Genomic DNA, 18,195 nt, shown 5'->3' on the forward strand with positions numbered 1-18,195 from the left:
ATCACTCGACACACACTTTCGGCCGCATCGTGACTTAGTGTATGATGTTTACCCTCTTTCCCTGTATGCGGTATAAGTCTTCGATACGGTTACTCTAGAAACATAGTGTAGTTTCGGCAGACTTGCCAACACTACGCACACTAATTGAAAGAGGCGGCCAAGATGCACGCGCTAACTCACGAAGGATGGAGTGAGGTCTGAAACAGGAGACTTAATGAATGCTATAAAGAAAAGTACGTAGCTCCTTGAATACTTAACTTTTAATACATCCTTGTATACATCGTTCTTGATGAGACATCTGGAGATTGTGGCGATACAAGTGAGACTCTTTAGATACAAGCAATCTAAGGCTAATGGCGCCTTGCTAGGTCGTAGACATGAACTTAGCTGAAGGCTATTCTAACTGTCTCTCGGCAAATGAGAGAAAGGCTTCGTCAGTGTATTCGCTAGCAAAGTCGTCGTACAACTGGGGCGAGTGCTCGTACGTCTCTCGAGACCTGCCTTGTGGTGGCGCTCGGTCTGCGATCCTAACAGTGGCGACACGCGGGTCCGACATGTACTAATGGACCGCGGCCGATTTAAGCTACCACCTAGCAAGTGTGGTGTCTGGCGGTAACACCACACATAGAACACTTCTGCCTCCTTGGTTACGAAAGCAACAACCATACGAGCACCAACAATTTGCCCACGTTCGAATTCCCCTAGCTACGACATAACACACTCATATCGTAGGGGGAGACCAAGAGATGAATACACTAAGCAGATTCAGAAGGATGTAGCTTGCAGTAGGTACTGGGAGATGAAGAAGCTTGCACAGGATAGAGTAGCATGGAGAGCTGCATCAAACCAGTCTCAGGACTGAAGACCACAACAACAACAACAACTACTCAGAACACTGTTCTTGTGCTGGCGTAAGTAGATTTGTTATTCTCATGAATAAAGAACACAGTTATTATATGCCTGCAGTTTCTGTTATAGAAAGAGGATGGCCGGCCAGCAAACTACATCCTCTCCTTGCTTCCCATGGTACAACTCTACAGAGACAAAGGGCCGACATAGAAGTTCCGACCGCGACTGACACTAGCAACGTATTGAGGACACTGTGTAGGTGACGCTCGCGGTCAAATATACCAGCACAACCTGCAGGCTTGACTAGCATCACCCTTGACTTGCCCCATTCTAACAGCCGTGTACCGCAAGTCTCTAGAGGAACGGAAGGCTCAAAATGATTGGAAAACAGCACAGGTAGTCCCAGTCTTCAAGAAGGGTCGTCGGGCAAATGAGCAAAACTATAGACCTATATCTCTGACGTCGATCTGTTGTAGAATTTTAGAACATGTTTTTTGCTCGAGTATCATGTCGTTTTTGGAAACCCAGAATCTACTCTGTAGGAATCAACATGGATTCCAGAAACAGCGATCGTGTGAGTCCCAACTCGCTTTATTTGTTCGTGAGACCCAGAAAATATTAGATACACGCTCCCAGGTAGATGCCATTTTCCTTGACTTCCGGAAGGCGTTCGATACAGTTCTGCACTGTCGCCTGATAAACAAAGTAAGAGCCTACGGAATATCAGACCAGCTGTATGGCTGGATTGAAGAGTTTTTAGCAAATAGAACACAGCATGTTGTTATCAATGGAGAGACGTCTACAGACGTTAAAGTAACCTCTGGCGTGCCACAGGGGAGTGTTATGGGACCATTGCTTTTCACAATATATATAAATGACCTAGTAGATAGTGTCGGAAGTTCCATGTGGCTTTTCACGGATGATGCTGTAGTATACAGAGAAGTTGAAGCATTAGAAAATTGCAGCGAAATGCAGGAAGATCTGTAGCGGATAGGCACTTGGTGCAGGGAGTGGCAACTGACCCTTAACATAGACAAATGTAATGTATTGCGAATACATAGAAGGAAGGATCCTTTATTGTATGATTATATGATAGCAGAACAAACACTGGTAGCAGTTACTTCTGTAAAATATCTGGGAGTATGCGTGCGAAACGATTTGAAGTGGAATGATCATATAAAATTAATTGTTGGTAAGGCGGGTACCAGGTTGAGATTCATTGGGAGAGTCCTTAGAAAATGTAGTCCATCGACAATGGAGGTGGCTTACAAAACACTCGTTCGATCTATACTTGAGTATTGCTCATCAGTGTGGGATCCGTACCAGATCGGGTTGACGGAGGAGATAGAGAAGATCCAAAGAAGAGCGGCGCGTTTCGTCACAGGGTTATTTGGCAAGCGTGATAGCGTTACGGAGATGTTTAGTAAACTCAAATGGCAGACTCTGCAACAGAGGCGCTCTGCATCGCGGTGTAGCTTGCTGTCTAGGTTTCGAGAGGGTGCGTTTCTGGATGACGTATCGAATATATTGCTTCCCCCTCCCGAGGAGATCACGAATGTAAAATTGGAGAGATTCGAGCGCGCACGGAGGCTTTCCGTCAGTCGTTCTTCCCGCGAACCATACGCGACTGGAACAGGAAAGGGAGGTAATGACAGTGGCACGTAAAGTTCCCTCCGCCACACACCGTTGGATGGCTTGCGGAGTATCAATGTAGATGTAGATGTAGACATCTGCATTTACACCACTTTATGATCAAAAGTATCCGGATACAAACCCCCCCCCCCCGACCAACAAAAAAAAACATACTTTTTCATATTAGCTGCATTATGCTGCCACCTGCTTCCAGGTACACCATATCAGAGACCTCAGTACTCATTATACATCGTGAGAGAGCAGAATGGAGCGCTATGTGGAGCTCACGGACTTGGAACGCGGTCAGATGATTGGGTGTCACTTGTGTCATACGTCTGTACGTGAGATTTCCGCACCCTAAACATCCCTAGGTCCACTGTTTCCGATGTAATAGTGAAGTGGAACGCGAAGGGACACGTACAGCACAAAAGCGTACAGGCCGACCTCGTCTGTTGACTGACAGAGACCGCCGACAGAGGGTCGTAATGTGTAATAGGCACGCGTCTATCCAGACCGTCACACAGGAATTCAAAACTGCATCAGGATCCACTGATAGGCGGGAGGTGAGAAAACTTGGATTTCGTGGGCGAGCGGCTGCTCATAAGCGACACACCACGTCGGTAGATGCCAAACGACGCCTCGCTTGGTGTAAGGAGCGTAAACACTGGACGATTGAACAGTGGAAAAACGGTGTGCGGGGTGACGAATCACTGTATACAATTTGGCGATCCGATGAGAGGGTTTGGGTATGGCGAATGCAGGGTGAACGTCATCTGCCAGCGTGTGTAGTGCCAACAGTAAAATTCGGAGGCAGTTGTGTCATGGTGTGGTCGTCTTTTTCATGGAAGATACTTGCACCCCTTGTTTTGCGTGGCAGCACAGGCCTACAATGATGTTTTAAGCACCTTCTCGCTTCAGACTGTTGAAGAGCAATTCGGGGATGGCGATGCATCTTTCAACACGATCGAGCACCTCTTCACAATGCACGGCCTGTGGCGGAGTGGTTACACTACATTAACATCCCTGTAATGGACTGGCCTGCACAGAGTCCTGACCTGAATCCTAGAGAACACGTTTGGGATGTTTTGGAACGCCGACTTGGTGCCAGGCCTCACCGACAGACATCGATACCTCTCCTCAGTGCAGCACTCCGTGAATAACGGGCTGCCATTCTCCAAGACACCTTCCAGCACCTGATTGAACGTATGCCTGTAAGCTGTCATGAAGGCTAAGGGTGGGCCAACACCATACTGAATTCCAGCATAACCGGTGGAGGGCGCCACGAACTTGTAAGTCATTTTCAGCCAGGCGTCCGGATACTATTGATCAAATAATGTATGTCCGAGCCTGCATTTTTCACATTGTTTTCGTGTTATTGTTCAACCTCCGTATATTCATCGATCATCTCTTCATAATTCATGTCTGTGGAGTTTAGGATCTGGTGTCTCTGAATTTCTGGGATCGCATTAATATCTTCAGTTTGGTGGCAGCTGTTTCGATGTTACAAATGCTGTCTGACAAATTGTGTTTGCTGTCATTGCATGTATTGTTATTTAGATGTATTATTGTTCTACATTTAAATCTACATGGATTCTCTGCAAATCACATTTAAGAGCCTGGCAGAGGGTTCATCGAACCACCTTCACAATTCTCTATTATTCCAATCTCGTATAGCACGCGGAAAAAATTAACACCTATGTTTTCCCGTACGATCTCTTGAGTTATCTTATTTTTTCCCTATGTGGGTCTACGTCAGCAAAATATTTGCGCATTCGGAGGAGAAAGTTGGTGATTGGAATTTCGCCTTTGTTTTAATTGCGTTCACCCCAAATTCTGTACCATTTCAGTGACACACTTTCCCCTATTTCGCGATAATACAAAACGGGCAGCCCTTCTTTGAATTTTTTCGATGTACTCCGTCAGTCCTGTCTGGTAAGGATCCCACACCGCGCAGCAGTATTCTGAAAGAGGACAGACAAGCGTAGAGTAGTCAGTCTCCTCAGTAAATCTGTTACGTTTTCTAAGTGTCCTGTCAATAAAACGCAGTCTTTGGTTAGCCTTCCCCGCAACACTTCCTAAGTGCTCCTTCCAGTTTAAGTTGTTCGTAATTGTAATACCTAGGTTTTTAGTTGAATTTACGGCCTTTAGATCAGTCTGAATTATCGTGTAATGGAAGTTTAACGGATTTCTTTTAGCACTCATATGGATGGACTGTGTGTCAATAGACCGATTTCTTAGATGCAATTCATAATGTTCGAACACAATATATGTTCCAAAATCCTGCTGCGTATCGACGTTAATGATTTGGGCCTGTAATTTAGTTAATTGTTGTATTGTTCAGTTCAAATAAATTTTGGAGAGCAGAGGCTGGGACGAAAGGAGTATTCACTGGGAGAAGAAAGCACTCTTCGTCTACATCTACATCACCACAGACACTCCGCAAGCCACCGTAAGGTGCGTGGCAGAGGCTACACTGTACCACTACTTGTCATTTCCCCTCCTGTTCCACTCTAATATAGAACAAGGGAAAAACGACTATCTGTACGCATCCGTATGAGTCCTAATTTGTCGTATCTTATCCTCGTGGTCCTTACGAGCGATGTATGTTGGCGGCAGTAGAATCGTTCGGCTTCAAATGCCGGTTCTCTAAATTTTCTCAATAGTGTTTCCCGAAAAGAACGCCGCCTCCCCTTCAGGATATTCCCATTTTAGTTCCCGAAGCATCCCCGTAAAACAGCTTTGTTCGACCCTACCGGTAAGAAATCTAGCAGCCCTCCTTTAAACTGCTTTGATTTCTTCCTTCAGTCCGACTCATATGAAAGAAGATCAGGAAATTGGTGGATATTCCTTGGACTAGATCAAGTAAAGTATAGTTTATTGCATGCTGGCAAAACAAGTTTGAACTGTATAGAACATGTAAGAGTGAATGGTCAGTTCGCTGAGTCCTGATATTGGCTCTGCAGGCGAAGACAAGTGGAGCGTGCATACGTGTCTGAAGGACATTGTAATGTGAAGATACGGAGACTGTATAAACACAGACATTGTCACCATCAAGGCTGTATTCATGCCTCGACGAGCTAAAATGACGATGAAGTAATTGGCTCTCCCTGTGCCGGAATCATGAAATGTGCGAGCGTAAGAGTTGTGGACTCCTGGACCTATGGAACTTTGGATTAGTCCTGGAGGCTTGCTCGGACAGACGAAGTGTTTAAGGCGACCGCTCGTGATAAGTGAGAAATTCGGATTCGAGTGCCAGTCCAGCACAAATTTTCATGTGTCACAAACAGCTGATGTCAAACCATTTTGTAATGAAAAAAGAATCTGTAGTACCAGTATAGTAGTACTAGAAATTTGGTAATTAGTTATGAGTTTTTATTGAAATATATAGTTGTAGAAAACAACTGTAGTATTAGTTTTTTAGTGTAGCGTATTTTTTAAGTATCAGGAATAAATAATTGATATATACAGATATTACTGTAATTTCTTCATATGATTAGCGTTGAGACATGCGATTTATAAAAATGTTGAAGGCCAAAGATTTTTTTTATATACAATCCTTTAATAATCCAGATAGCAAAAATTGACAATCAATGATTACTAGTTTCGGCTGAGCAATCAGTCATTTTCAGATCAGTTAACGAAGCGATTGAGGCGTTTAATCACAAGACTGGCGAAATAAACGTTGTCATCAATATAACACACGTCTACAAAAGTGATCACAGGAAAAGTTTTGGATGTTACAAATCGTTGAAACATTACACAAAACACATAAGAACGTCATACAGACTGTACAGTAATATTGTACCACCTAATAACAACGTGAGTGTTATGCCCAGTACAGAGCAGTGAACAGGATTTCAGCCGTTGCGCAGTATCGGTCAACAACAGTGACGTGTGCCCGATTCAGATCAACGAGCAGACGTAAGCCTTACACAACAACGCGAAGAAATCAGTGTTCTGGAGGTAGTGTTTGTTTGAGTCTGCTCTTAGCTGTAAACTGTTGTTGGCTCATACTACGTTACGGCTGAAATACTGTCCATTGCTCAGTATTTGGCACTTAACACATAATGTTACTACACTATGTGATCAAAAGTATCCGAACACCTGGCTGAAAATGACTTACAAGTTCGAGACGCCGTCCATCGGTAATGCTGACATTCAGTATGATGTTGGCCCACCCTTAGCCTTGATGACAGCTTCCACTCTCGCAGGCATACGTTCAATCAGGTGCTGGAAGGTTTCTTGGCGAATGGTAGCCCTTTCTTCACGGAGTGCTGCACTGAGGAGAGGTATCGATGTCGGTCGGTGAGGCCTGCCACGACGTTCCAAAACATCCCAAAGGTGTTCTGTAGGATTCAGGTCAGGACTCTGTGCAGGCCAGTCCATTACAGGGATGTTACTGTCGTGTAACCACTCCGCCACAGGCCGTGCATTATGAACAGGTGCACGATCGTATCGAAAGATGCAATCGCCATCCCAGAATTGGTCTTCATCAGTGGAAAGCAAGAAGGTGCTTAAAACATAAATGCAGGCCTGTACTTTGATGGTGCCATGCAAAGCAAAGGGTGCAAGACCCCTCCATAAAAAACACGACCATAACACCACCGCCTTCGAATTTTGCTGCTGGCACTACACACGCTGGCAGATGACTTTCACCGGGCATTCGTCATACCCAAACCCCGCCATAGGATCGCCTCATTGTGTGCCGTGAGTCGTCACTCCACACAACGTTTTTCCATTGTTCAATCGTCCAACGTCTATGCTCCTTACACCAAGCGAGGCGTCGTTTGGTATTTGCAGGCGTGATGTGTGGCTTATGAGCAGCCGCTCGCCCATGAAATTCAAGTTTTCTCACCTCCCGCCTAACTGTCAGAGTACTTTTAGTTTGGAATTCCTGAGTGATGGTCGGGATGGATGTCTGCGTATTACACATTACGGCCCTCTTCAACTGTCGGTGGTCTCTGTCAGTCAACAGACGAAATTGGCCTGTACGGTTTTGTGCTGTACGTATTCCTTCACGTTTCCACTCCTCTACCACATCGGAAACAATGGGCTTAGGAATGTTTAGGAGTGTGGAAATCTCGCGTACAGACGTATGACACGAGTGACGCCCAATCACCTGACCACGTTCGTAGTAAGTGAGTACCGCAGAGCACCCCATTCTGCTCTCTCACGATATCTAATGACTACAGAGGCCGCTGATATGGAGTACGTAGTAGTAGGTGGCAGCACAAAAATGAAAAATGTATGTTTTTGGGGTGCCTGGATACTTCTGATCACATAGCTATACAATGTTACTATACAATCTGTATGATTCTCTCACGTGTTCGAATAAGAAAGGTACTGATTACGAAATGTATCATCGACTTGCAACGTGCAAAACTTTTCCTGTGGTCACTTCTGTGCACAAACATGTGTAATGTGTAACACCGATGACAATGTGTCTTCATCCAATCTTGTGATTAGATACTGCTCTCATTTTATTAACTGATCTGAAGATGGCTGATTGCTCAGCCGAAGCTAGTCATCAGTGACTGTCAAAATACTGCGATCTGGACCACTAAAGCGTGTTGTAAATAGAGTATTTAACGTTTAACTCTTGCTCTTATTCACAAAAATGTGATCTGTACGGCCTACTTCAGCTTCCCCCTGTAACTACCAGGTGTAGAAGTATGAAACCGGAATTTCCCTATAGATGGTGCTAGCCGTCAGTGCAGGGCCCGTGAAACCGCGTCTGCAGCGCCATCTGCTTCAGGTAATGGCTGACGACGAATGTCAGCACAGAGTAACCCAAGTTCCATACATCGGTATCTGTTTCAAACAAACATGTCGAGTTTTGTGCCTGCGAACTACGATTTGCCGACAGTATTGGTTATCTGTTGGCAGTTGAAGAAAACTGCTGCAGAAAAACACAATGTTTCGAAAGGTTCAAAAATTCAAAACTGGTGATTCTGACGTTGAGAAACGACGAGCGAGGGGAAACCACCGAAAAAGTTCGAAGACAATGATTTGCAGGCCTTATTGGATGAAGATGATACTCAGATTCATTAGGAACTCGTGGAACAATTGAATGTGACGCAGAAAGCCGTTTCTCTTCGGTTGAAAGCTATGGAAAAGGTGCAAAAAGCCGGAAAATGGGTTCCGCACGAACTGAATGAAAGACAGCAAGCAAATCGAAAGACCACTTGTGAAAGCTGCTCGCCACATACAAAAGAAAGTCGTTTCTCCAATGAATAGTGACAGGTCATGAAAAATGGATATATTTTGAGAATCCTAAGCGTTCGGCTGGTCCCGGCGGAGGTCCGAGTCCTCCCTCGGGTTTGTTTGTCCTTAGGATAATTTACGTTGTGTGTAAGCTTAGGGACTAATGACCTTAGCAGTTAAGTCCCATAAGATTTCACACACATTTGAACATTTTTTTCCTAAGCGTTGTAAATCATGGGTGAATCCAGGCAGACCATCGACATCCACCACAAGACCAAATCGCTTTGGAAAGATGACAGTGCTTTGTGTTTGGTGAGATCAGAAGGGTGTCATCTATTATGAGCTGCTAAAACATGGTGAAATCGTTAACACTGATCGCTACCAGCAGCAAATGATCGGTTTAAATCGAGCATTCAGTGAAAAACGACGGAATATGGAAAAAAGCAACACAGTCATGTTGCTCCATGATAACGCCCCATCACACGCAGCAAAACGGGTCAGGAAAACGAGCGAAGCGTTCAGGTGGGAAATACTAGGGCATACGGCTCATTCTCCAGACTTGGGTCCGTCCAGTTATCATCTATTTCCATCACCGGGACACGCTCTCGCTGAACAACGCTTCAATTCGTATGCAAATGTACGAAAATGGCTCGCTGACTGGTTCACTTCAAAAGAAGAACTGTTTTTCTGGCGTGACAATGGAGATTATTTTGAGTAAAGTTTCAAACAACAGACATGTAATTGTTGTTGTTTGATGCAGCTCTCCATGCTACTCTATCCTGTGCAAGCTTCTTCATCTCCCAGTACTTACTGCAACCTACATCCTTCTGAATCTGCTTAGTGTATTCATCTCTTGGTCACCCTCTACGATTTTTACCCTCCACACTGCCCTCCAATGCTAAATTTGTGATCCCATGATGCCTCAGAACATGTCCTACCAACCGTTCCCTTCTTTTTGTCCACGCTGCCCTCCAATGCTAAATTTGTGATCACTTGATGCCTCAGAACATGTCCTACCAACCGTTCCCTTCTTCTTGTCAAGTTGTGCCACAAACTCCTCCCCAATTCTGTTCAATACCTCCTCATTAGTTATGTGATCTACCCATCTAATCTTCAGCATTCTTCTGTAACACCACATTTCGAAAGCTTCTATTCTCTTCTTGTCCAAACTATTTATCGTCCATGTTTCACTTCCATACATGGCTACACTCCATACAAATACTTTCAGAAACGACTTCCTGACACTTAAAGCTATACTTGAAGTTAACAAATTTCTCTTCTTCAGTAACGATTTCCCTGCCATTGCCCGTCTACATTTTATATCCTCTCTACTTCGACCATCAGCAGTTACTTTGCTCCCCAAATAGCAAAACTCCTTTACTACTTTAAGTGTCTCATTTCCTAATCTAATTTCCTCAGCATCACCCGACTTAATTCGACTACATTCCATTATCCTCGTTTTGCTTTTGTTGATGTTCATATTATATCCTCCTTTCAAGAAACCACCAATTCCGTTCAACTGCTCTTCCAAGTCCTTTGCTGTCTCTGGCATGTAATTATTGCAACCAAATTCCGGTTTCATACTTATACACTTGGTATGAAGATCAAATACAAGCCGGCCAGTGTGGCCACGCGGTTAAAGGCGCTTCAGTCTGGAACCGCGCGACCGCTACGGTCGCAGGTTCGAATCCTGCCTGGGGCATGGATGTGTGTGATGTCCTTAGGTTAGTTAGGTTTAAGTAGTTCTAAGTTCTAGGGGACTGATGACCTCAGATGTTAAGTCCCATAGTTCTCGGAGCCATTTGAACCATTTGAACAAATACAAAAATTAACCCAAGAAATAAATAAATAATTCCTAATATCCTTCGGAAAGAAACTTCTCTGATGGTTGACAGGAAGCAGCATTTTACAGCAGGTACTGCGAGCAGCAGCAGAAGGCAGCTTGTGGATCCAAAAAGTCAATTGTTATTGTTTGTCTGCACTCATTCTGCCGCAAATTTTGATTCTTGGAGTCTCAATGGGTGCGGCAAACACACCGACACTGTGAGTCCCGCCAGGTATTGGACTGTAGTTCTGTCTTTGCAGCAGTTTAGCTACCCAACACCACCGCTGCACTACCACTTCACTGACGATGTCTCGACTAACCAGTCGTAGCAGGCCAGCCGCTTCGTCCGCAGCTGCTACAAGGAAGACGGCGAAGCGAGCTTTGTCGTGCCCCACAGGGACCTCGGTGTGAGTTCGTTGTGAGCTCTGGAAGACGGGAGGGCGGCGGGACCCGGCGATACAGACTGGTGATGGCTGTAGAGTGCAGTGTTGCCAAGTGCTCGGGTGGTCAGGCAGCAATCGCAGGTTTGAGGGCCAGTCGCGGTGGTGGTGGCTGCGTAATAACACGGCGTTGCTCTCACGACAGCGAATGACACAGACTGGATGTCATGCCGTAGCCCAGTTGTCTCGACCATCACTGGTGGACCTTCAGGGAGTTTAAATACGGCAGCTGACGACGCGGAAGGAATACCGCTGCAGCATTTGTTCATGCCGTCGAGCGCTGGCACGGAAGGTTCCCAAAGGGTGGTCAGTTTCCTGAGCCTTCTTTGACTCCTGTCAGGGGGTTGGCGCGCAAGTGGCTGCTCGGTGACAGATGGTTTTGTAAGCATATGTCGTTGACTTGCAGCAATTGATACCCTGAACATCCCATTTTGTCTGTGGCGCTGGGACCTGGCTTTAGTTGGTGCCATTACAGAACGCGTACTGATATTTGGGTGGGTACACAGAGAAATTAAGTTATTTAATCAGTTAGTTACATGTTCCATGGACCATTTTGCACGACAGATTGTATTGATGTGGAACGAGTCATTCGACATTCACATTGCAAATTAGTTTGTACGTATGATTACTTTCTGAACATTTCTAAGTTTCTTTACTCAAAAAGAAAAAAAGATATACAGATGTGACTTAGTAACTCCTACCCTACCACCTTTTACATATTACTGTAACAGTACTTTTTATATGGAATGAAAAGAATTGTCAAGGAGAAACTTTCTCAATTTGTCTTCAAATTTTACTTTGCTTCCTGTGAGACGCTTTACACCACTAGGCATGTGATAAAAAATTTTTTGTTGCAGAATATTGCATCCCTTTTGAGCTAAAGACAACCTTAAAGTGGCGTAATGAATGTTACTTTTCCTTTTGGATTGTAATTATGTACTTCATTGTTCCTTTTGAACAGTACTGGATTGTTTGTAACAAACGTCATGTTGTTGTTGTGGTCTTCAGTCCTGATACTGGTTTCATGCAGCTCTCCATGCTACTCTATCCTATGCAAGCTTCTTCATCTCCCAGTACCTACTGCAGCCTACATCCTTCTGAATCTGCTTAGTGTATTCGTCTCTTGGTCTCCCTCTTTGATTTTTACCCTCCACGCTGCCCTCCAATACTAAATTGGTGATCCTTTGATGCCTCAGAACATGCCCTACCAACCGATCCCTTCTTCTAGTCAAGTTGTGCCACAAACTCCTCTTTTCCTCAATTCTATGCAGTACCTCCTCATTAGTTATGTGATCTACCCATCTAATCTTCAGCATTCTTCTGTAGCACCACATTTTGTCTAAACTGTTTATCGTCCATGTTTCAATTCCATACTTGGCTACACTCCATACAAATACTTTCAGAAACGACTTCCTGACACTTAAATCAATACTCGATGTTAACAAATTTCTCTTCTGCAGAAACGCTTTCCTTGCCATTGCCAGTCTACATTTTATATCCTCTCTACTTCGACCATCATCAGTTATTTTGCTCCCCAAATAGCTTACTCCTTTACTACTTTAAGTGTCTCGTTTCCTAATCTAATTCCCTCAGCATCACCCGACTTCATTCGACTACATTCCATTATCAACAAACGTCATAAGGGAATAAATATACTGCCAGAACGCCCAATGCCTCAAGCAAATGTCTAGAAGATGATCGTGGGTGAGCACCACGTATTATTCTTACAGCACATTTTTACGCAACGAAGACTTTCTTACTTCAGGATGAGTTACCCTAGAACGTTATTCCATATCACATTATTGAATGAAAATGTGAAAAACATGTCCACTTACTGATTAGTCTCTCCCCAAGATGTTCGATGATTCTAAGTACAAACGTGGCTGAAATAGGTGTTCCAAAACGTGCTTTTTCCAGTTTAAATTCTCATTAAAATGGCCACATAAGAATTTTGAAATTTTCATCCTATTCATTACTTCCTCGATGATTGTTACACTTATCATTGTTGTAGTACCCCTAGATGTGTAGCACTGAAAATGTTGTTTCTTTTTAAAATTGAGAGTCAGACCATTCGCTGAAAACCATTGAATGATATTTTTAAGAAAATTTGTTTATCACCTCTTCTGTTGCTGCATGTATGCTTGGATTAATTACAGCATTAGTGCCATATCCAGATAGAACTAATTCTGCTTATTGTACACAGATCAAAAAAAGTTTTGCATCGCCTCGGTTCCGAGAGTTCCGGAACCTGTACAGAAAATTGGAATAGAGATCAACATAAACACCATTCCCGTCCTTTATATTGCTCATGAAAACCACACATTGCATGTTGTACCACCATACAGCGAGATCTTCAGAGGTATTGGTCCAGATTGCTGTACACACCGGTACCTCTAATACCCAGTAACTCGTCCTCTTCCATTGATGCATGCCTGTATTCGTCGTGGCATACTATCCACAAGTTCATCAAGGCACTGTTTGTCCAGCTTGTCCCACTCCTCAACGGCGATTTGGCGTAGATCCCTCAGAGTGGTTGGTGGGTCACGTCTTTCATAAACAGCCCTTTTCAATCTATCCCAGGCGTGTTCGATAGAGTTCATGTCTGGAGAACATGCTGACCACTCTAGTCGAGCGCTGTCGTTATCCTGAAGGAAATCATTCACAAGATGAGCACGATGGGGGCGCGAATTGTCGTCCATGATGACGAATGCTTCACCAATATGCTGCCGATATGGTTTATCTAACGGTCGGAGGATGGCATTCACGTATCGCACAGTGCTACGGCACCTTCCATTAGCACCAACGGTGTACGTCGGCCCGCAGGCTAACTTGATTGCCTCCAAACACGTCTCCGACGATTGTCTGGTTGAAGGCATACGCGACACTCGTCGGTGAAGAGAATGTGACGCTAATCCTGAGCGGTCCATTCGGCATGTTGTTGGGCCCATCTGTACCACGCTGCATGGTGTTGTGGTTGCAAAGATGGACCTCACCATGGCCGTCGGGAGTGAAGTTTCGCATCATGTAGCCTATTGCACGCAATTTGAGTCGTAACACGACGTCCAGTGGCTGCACGAAAAGAATTATTCAAATGGTAGCGTTGCTGTCAGGGTTCCTCCGAGCCATAATCCGTATTTAGCGGTCATCCACTGCAGTAGTAGCCCTTGGGCGGCCTGAGCGAGGCATGTCATCGACAGTTCCTGTCTCTCTGTATCTCCTCATATCCGAACAACATCGCTTTGGTTCACTCCAAGACGCCTGGACATTTCCCTTGTTGAGAGCCCTTCCTGGCACAAAGTAACAATGCAGACGCCATAGAACCGCAGTATTGACCGTGTAGGCATGGTTGAACTACAGACAGCACGAGCTGTGAACCTCTAGTGGAATGACTGGAACTGATCGGCTGTCGGACCCCCTCCGTCTAATAGGCGCTGCTCATGCGTGGTTGTTTACATCTTTGGGCGGGTTCAGTGACATCTCTAAACGGTGAAATGGATTGTGACTGTGATACAATATCCACAGTCAATGCCTATCCTCAGGTGTTGTTGGATCCAGGGTGATGAAAAACTTTTTTTGATATGTATATATTAGATGGAAGATCATTTACGTATATGAGGAACGATATTGGACCTAAGACAGCCTTTGGAGAACCCCATACATGATTTCTCTCTAGTCAGAATTAAGTTACTGGACTGTATTGATTGAATTACTAAGTACAACTTTCTGCACTATTTTGGTTAGATATGACATTTCCCATTGCTTGGCTGTACCTTCAGTCCCTTAAAAATTCAGCTTATCTAGGATAGTACTGTGATTCACACAAGCAAATGCCTTAGATAGGTCGCAGAAAATACTAGCCGGCGTTATTTTATTATTAAATGCTTGTTTAATCTGCTGAGTGGGCATGTAAATAGCACTCTCAGTAGAACAACCCTTTGGAAACCCAAACTGTGATCTACTGAAGATACTATCACTGTTGCGGTAAGATACTATTCTGGAAAAAATAGCCTGAAAAATTTTGGAAAATGATTTCAGCAGTGAAACAGGTCGAGAGTCGTTAAAGAGTGGTTTGGCAAAGGGATATTTAAGTCTCTCTGGAAAAATGCCTTGAGTTAATGACGCATTACATATTTCAGGTAAGACTGGGCTTATTACAAGGGAACAAATCTTTAATGCTGAAGTGGAAACACTACCAAAACTAAATGAGCTTTTATATTTGAGAGAATGCAAAATTTTCTTAATTTCAGAATCAGAAGTTGCTGATACATTCATGTGACTGAATTTCATGAGAATACTTTTTCAGCATACTGCTGTGATTTTTCTCTTGAACTGTTTGTCCCTATACTTTCTATTACATTTAAGAAATGATTATTAAATATGTTTGTTACCTGTCACTCATCATTTATTAGCCTTGCATTCAGTTCAGCAGTGATATTATCTCGTTCTGTGGCTGGTCGTCCCACATCTCGTTTCAGTACATTTCATATAGCCAGTCCGAATTACTGATTTCTGTCATCATTATGTGCATGTTCCTTGATTTTGTAATTACCTTTCCTAGTAATTTTGAGTATTTTTTGTGGTGTCCAACTACCGAAGGGTCCGTACTTGTTGTTGCTGAAAGATACAAGTCGCTTTTCCTTTCACAAGAGACTTTAATCCCTCTAGTGATCCATGATTTTTTACATGGGTGTTTGGTGTCCTTTCTGATTAGCTCATGCAGAAAGACAACCAGGTATTGACCCATATTCGGAGATAAGAGCTTTATGTCGCTAAGTAGCAAAAATATGGGATTGAGTGATAAGTGTGGTATTGCACCTCCCCTGTTGCCACCTAAATTAATCTGTTTCACATACAAGCCATGGTAGCGTTTGTGTTGTTTGCAGAGGGAGACCAAGCTCTGACACCAGTAAGTCAAACTAGTCTCTTAATGACGATTACAACAACACATTTTCGAAGGATTGGATGATGTAGTGCACCCTTGCAGTAGTCTCTGTTTTGCTTTAATTCGGTATCCTTACTCGGTCCCAGATTATATACACTGTAAGCAGTTCCATGTATTCTTTTAAAGATTCGAATATCGCTAAATTGTTGCTGAGCCTTATGAATAATTTTATATGTAGCAAAGAATGAAATAGCAACTACGAAGTTTATAAAAATCATTTTATTTTAAACAGTTTTACAAGTTGAATTGGCAGTCTGCTGTAGACATTCAGTTCCTCGTCTTCTATTCTTCAGCGTTAGCCAATGAAGTGTCAATTGGCTGAGGACAATTTGGAGGTATCGGATCCTGAAAAAAATTTTGCACGTTGTCAGTTATTGATAGACCATAGATGACAGTCCTCTCAGATAACCAGAATACCATCAGTAAAAATAAGGTTCCCTCATGTCTACTACAATTTTGATGTCTCCGGTCGAGTCCGGTGGGAATTAACTCATACAACCAGCCCAATGAGTTAACACACTATAATCCACCCCTTCGTTCCCTAACATTGGCAAAAACTGGATGCATTTATGCAACACTTTTAATTATTTTTAATATAATAAAGTTGGGACAAAAGTCGTGGGATAGCGATATGTACATATACAGATGAAGGTAATATCGCGTACACAAGGTATAAAAGGGCAGTACAATGGTGGAGCTGCCATTTGTAGTCAGGTGATTCGTGTGAAAATGTTTCCAACATGATTGTGGGGAATGATATATGAAATTAACAGACTTTGAAAGCGGAATGATAGGAATTAGACGCATGGGACATTCAATTTCGGATATCGTTAGGAAATTCAATATTCCGAGATCTGCAGTGTCAAGAGTGTGACGAGAATACCGAAATACAAGTATTACCTACCACCACGGACAACGCAGTTGCCGACGGCCTTCACTTAACGTCCAAGATCAGCGCGTTTACGTAGAGTTGTCAGTGCTAACAGACAAGCAACACTGTCAGCAGAAATCAATGTCGGACGTACGAAGAACGCATCCGTTAGGACAGTGCGGCGAAATCTGGCGTTAATGTGCTATGGCAGCAGACGACGGAAGCGAGTGCCTTTGTTAACAACCTGCAGCGCCTCCTGTGGGCTGGTGACCATATCAGTTGAACCCTAGACGACTGGAAAACCGTGGTCTAGTCAGATGAGTCCTGATTTCAGTGATAAGAGCTGATGGTAGGGTTCGAGTGTGATGCAGACACCACGAAATCATGGACCCAAGTAGTCAACAAGGCACTGTGCAAGTTGGTGGTGGCTCCATAGTGGTGTGGGCTGTGTTTACATGGAATGGACTGGAAATGGTTATGTTCAGCTACTTGGAGATCACTTGCAGCCATTCTTAGACTTCATGTGCGCAAACAACGATGTAATTTTTATAGATGACAATGCACCGTGTCACCGAGCTACAATTGCTCGCGACAGGTTTGAAGAACGTTCTAAACAATTGCAGTGACTGGTTTGGCCCCCCAGATCACCCGACATGAGTCCCAGCATACATTTATGGGGCAGAATCGAGAGTGTTTACTCGTGCATTTCGTAGTATACAACCTTAATCTCGGAATGACAGTCCAAAGATAGGTTCTGTTAGTGATATATTCACGACGTTGGTTCTTGTATCAGAGGTTAACCTCAAAGAATTCATGTTGGTTCTTGACTCGACTGATTTAATACATGAAAATATTAAGTCAAGAAATGAACAGTGTTTGAATCTAGGCTTTGTCAAGCAAGTAACAGTCCAGCATGTAATGCACCCAAGGATTATAGTGTTGTTTGCAACAAGACGAAATTGAATTCGCAAAATCAGCACAAAGCCAGCCAATGGCTAGGAAGAAACATAGTAATATTAGACATAATCAAAAACACCACAAACGTCTGTACAATCCAGATTACATTCCATCGAATAATAATAATAATGATCCAGAATGAGATTTTCACTCTGCAGCGGAGTGTGCGCTGATATGAAACTTCCTGGCAGATTAAAACTGTGTGCCCGACCGAGACTCGAAATCGGGACCTTTGCCTTTCGCGGGCAAGTGCTCTACCAACTGAGCTACCGAAGCACGATTCACGCCCGGTACTCACAGCTTTACTTCTGCCAGTACCTCGTCTCCTGCCTTCCAAACTTTACAGAAGCTCTCCTGCGAACCTTGCAGAACTAGCACTCCTGAAAGAAAGGATATTGCGGAGACATGGCTTAGCCACAGCCTGGGGGATGTTTCCAGAATGAGATTTTCACTCTGCAGCGGAGTGTGCGCTGAT

The 18,195-nt window shown here is 43.8% G+C and overlaps 1 protein-coding gene across 2 annotated transcripts in view; it reads right to left on the reverse strand.

The window, feature by feature from the left end:
• Nucleotides 1-18,195, reverse strand: part of LOC126209773 (gamma-interferon-inducible lysosomal thiol reductase-like) — a 242,070-nt gene that overhangs the window by 108,166 nt on the left and 115,709 nt on the right. Inside the window, exon 6 of one of the 2 annotated variants that reach the window (XM_049938897.1) lies at nt 16,093-16,237. The exons of the other annotated variant lie outside the window; for it this stretch is intronic. Within the exon in view, the coding sequence (XP_049794854.1) occupies nt 16,175-16,237 (63 nt within the window). The 3' untranslated portion in view covers nt 16,093-16,174. Of the gene's footprint in view, nt 1-16,092; nt 16,238-18,195 lie in introns of those variants that run through there. 2 annotated transcript variants of the gene reach the window in all.

The sequence above is a fragment of the Schistocerca nitens genome, chromosome 10 (genome assembly GCF_023898315.1).
Source record: "Schistocerca nitens isolate TAMUIC-IGC-003100 chromosome 10, iqSchNite1.1, whole genome shotgun sequence".
NCBI lineage: Eukaryota > Metazoa > Arthropoda > Insecta > Orthoptera > Acrididae > Schistocerca > Schistocerca nitens.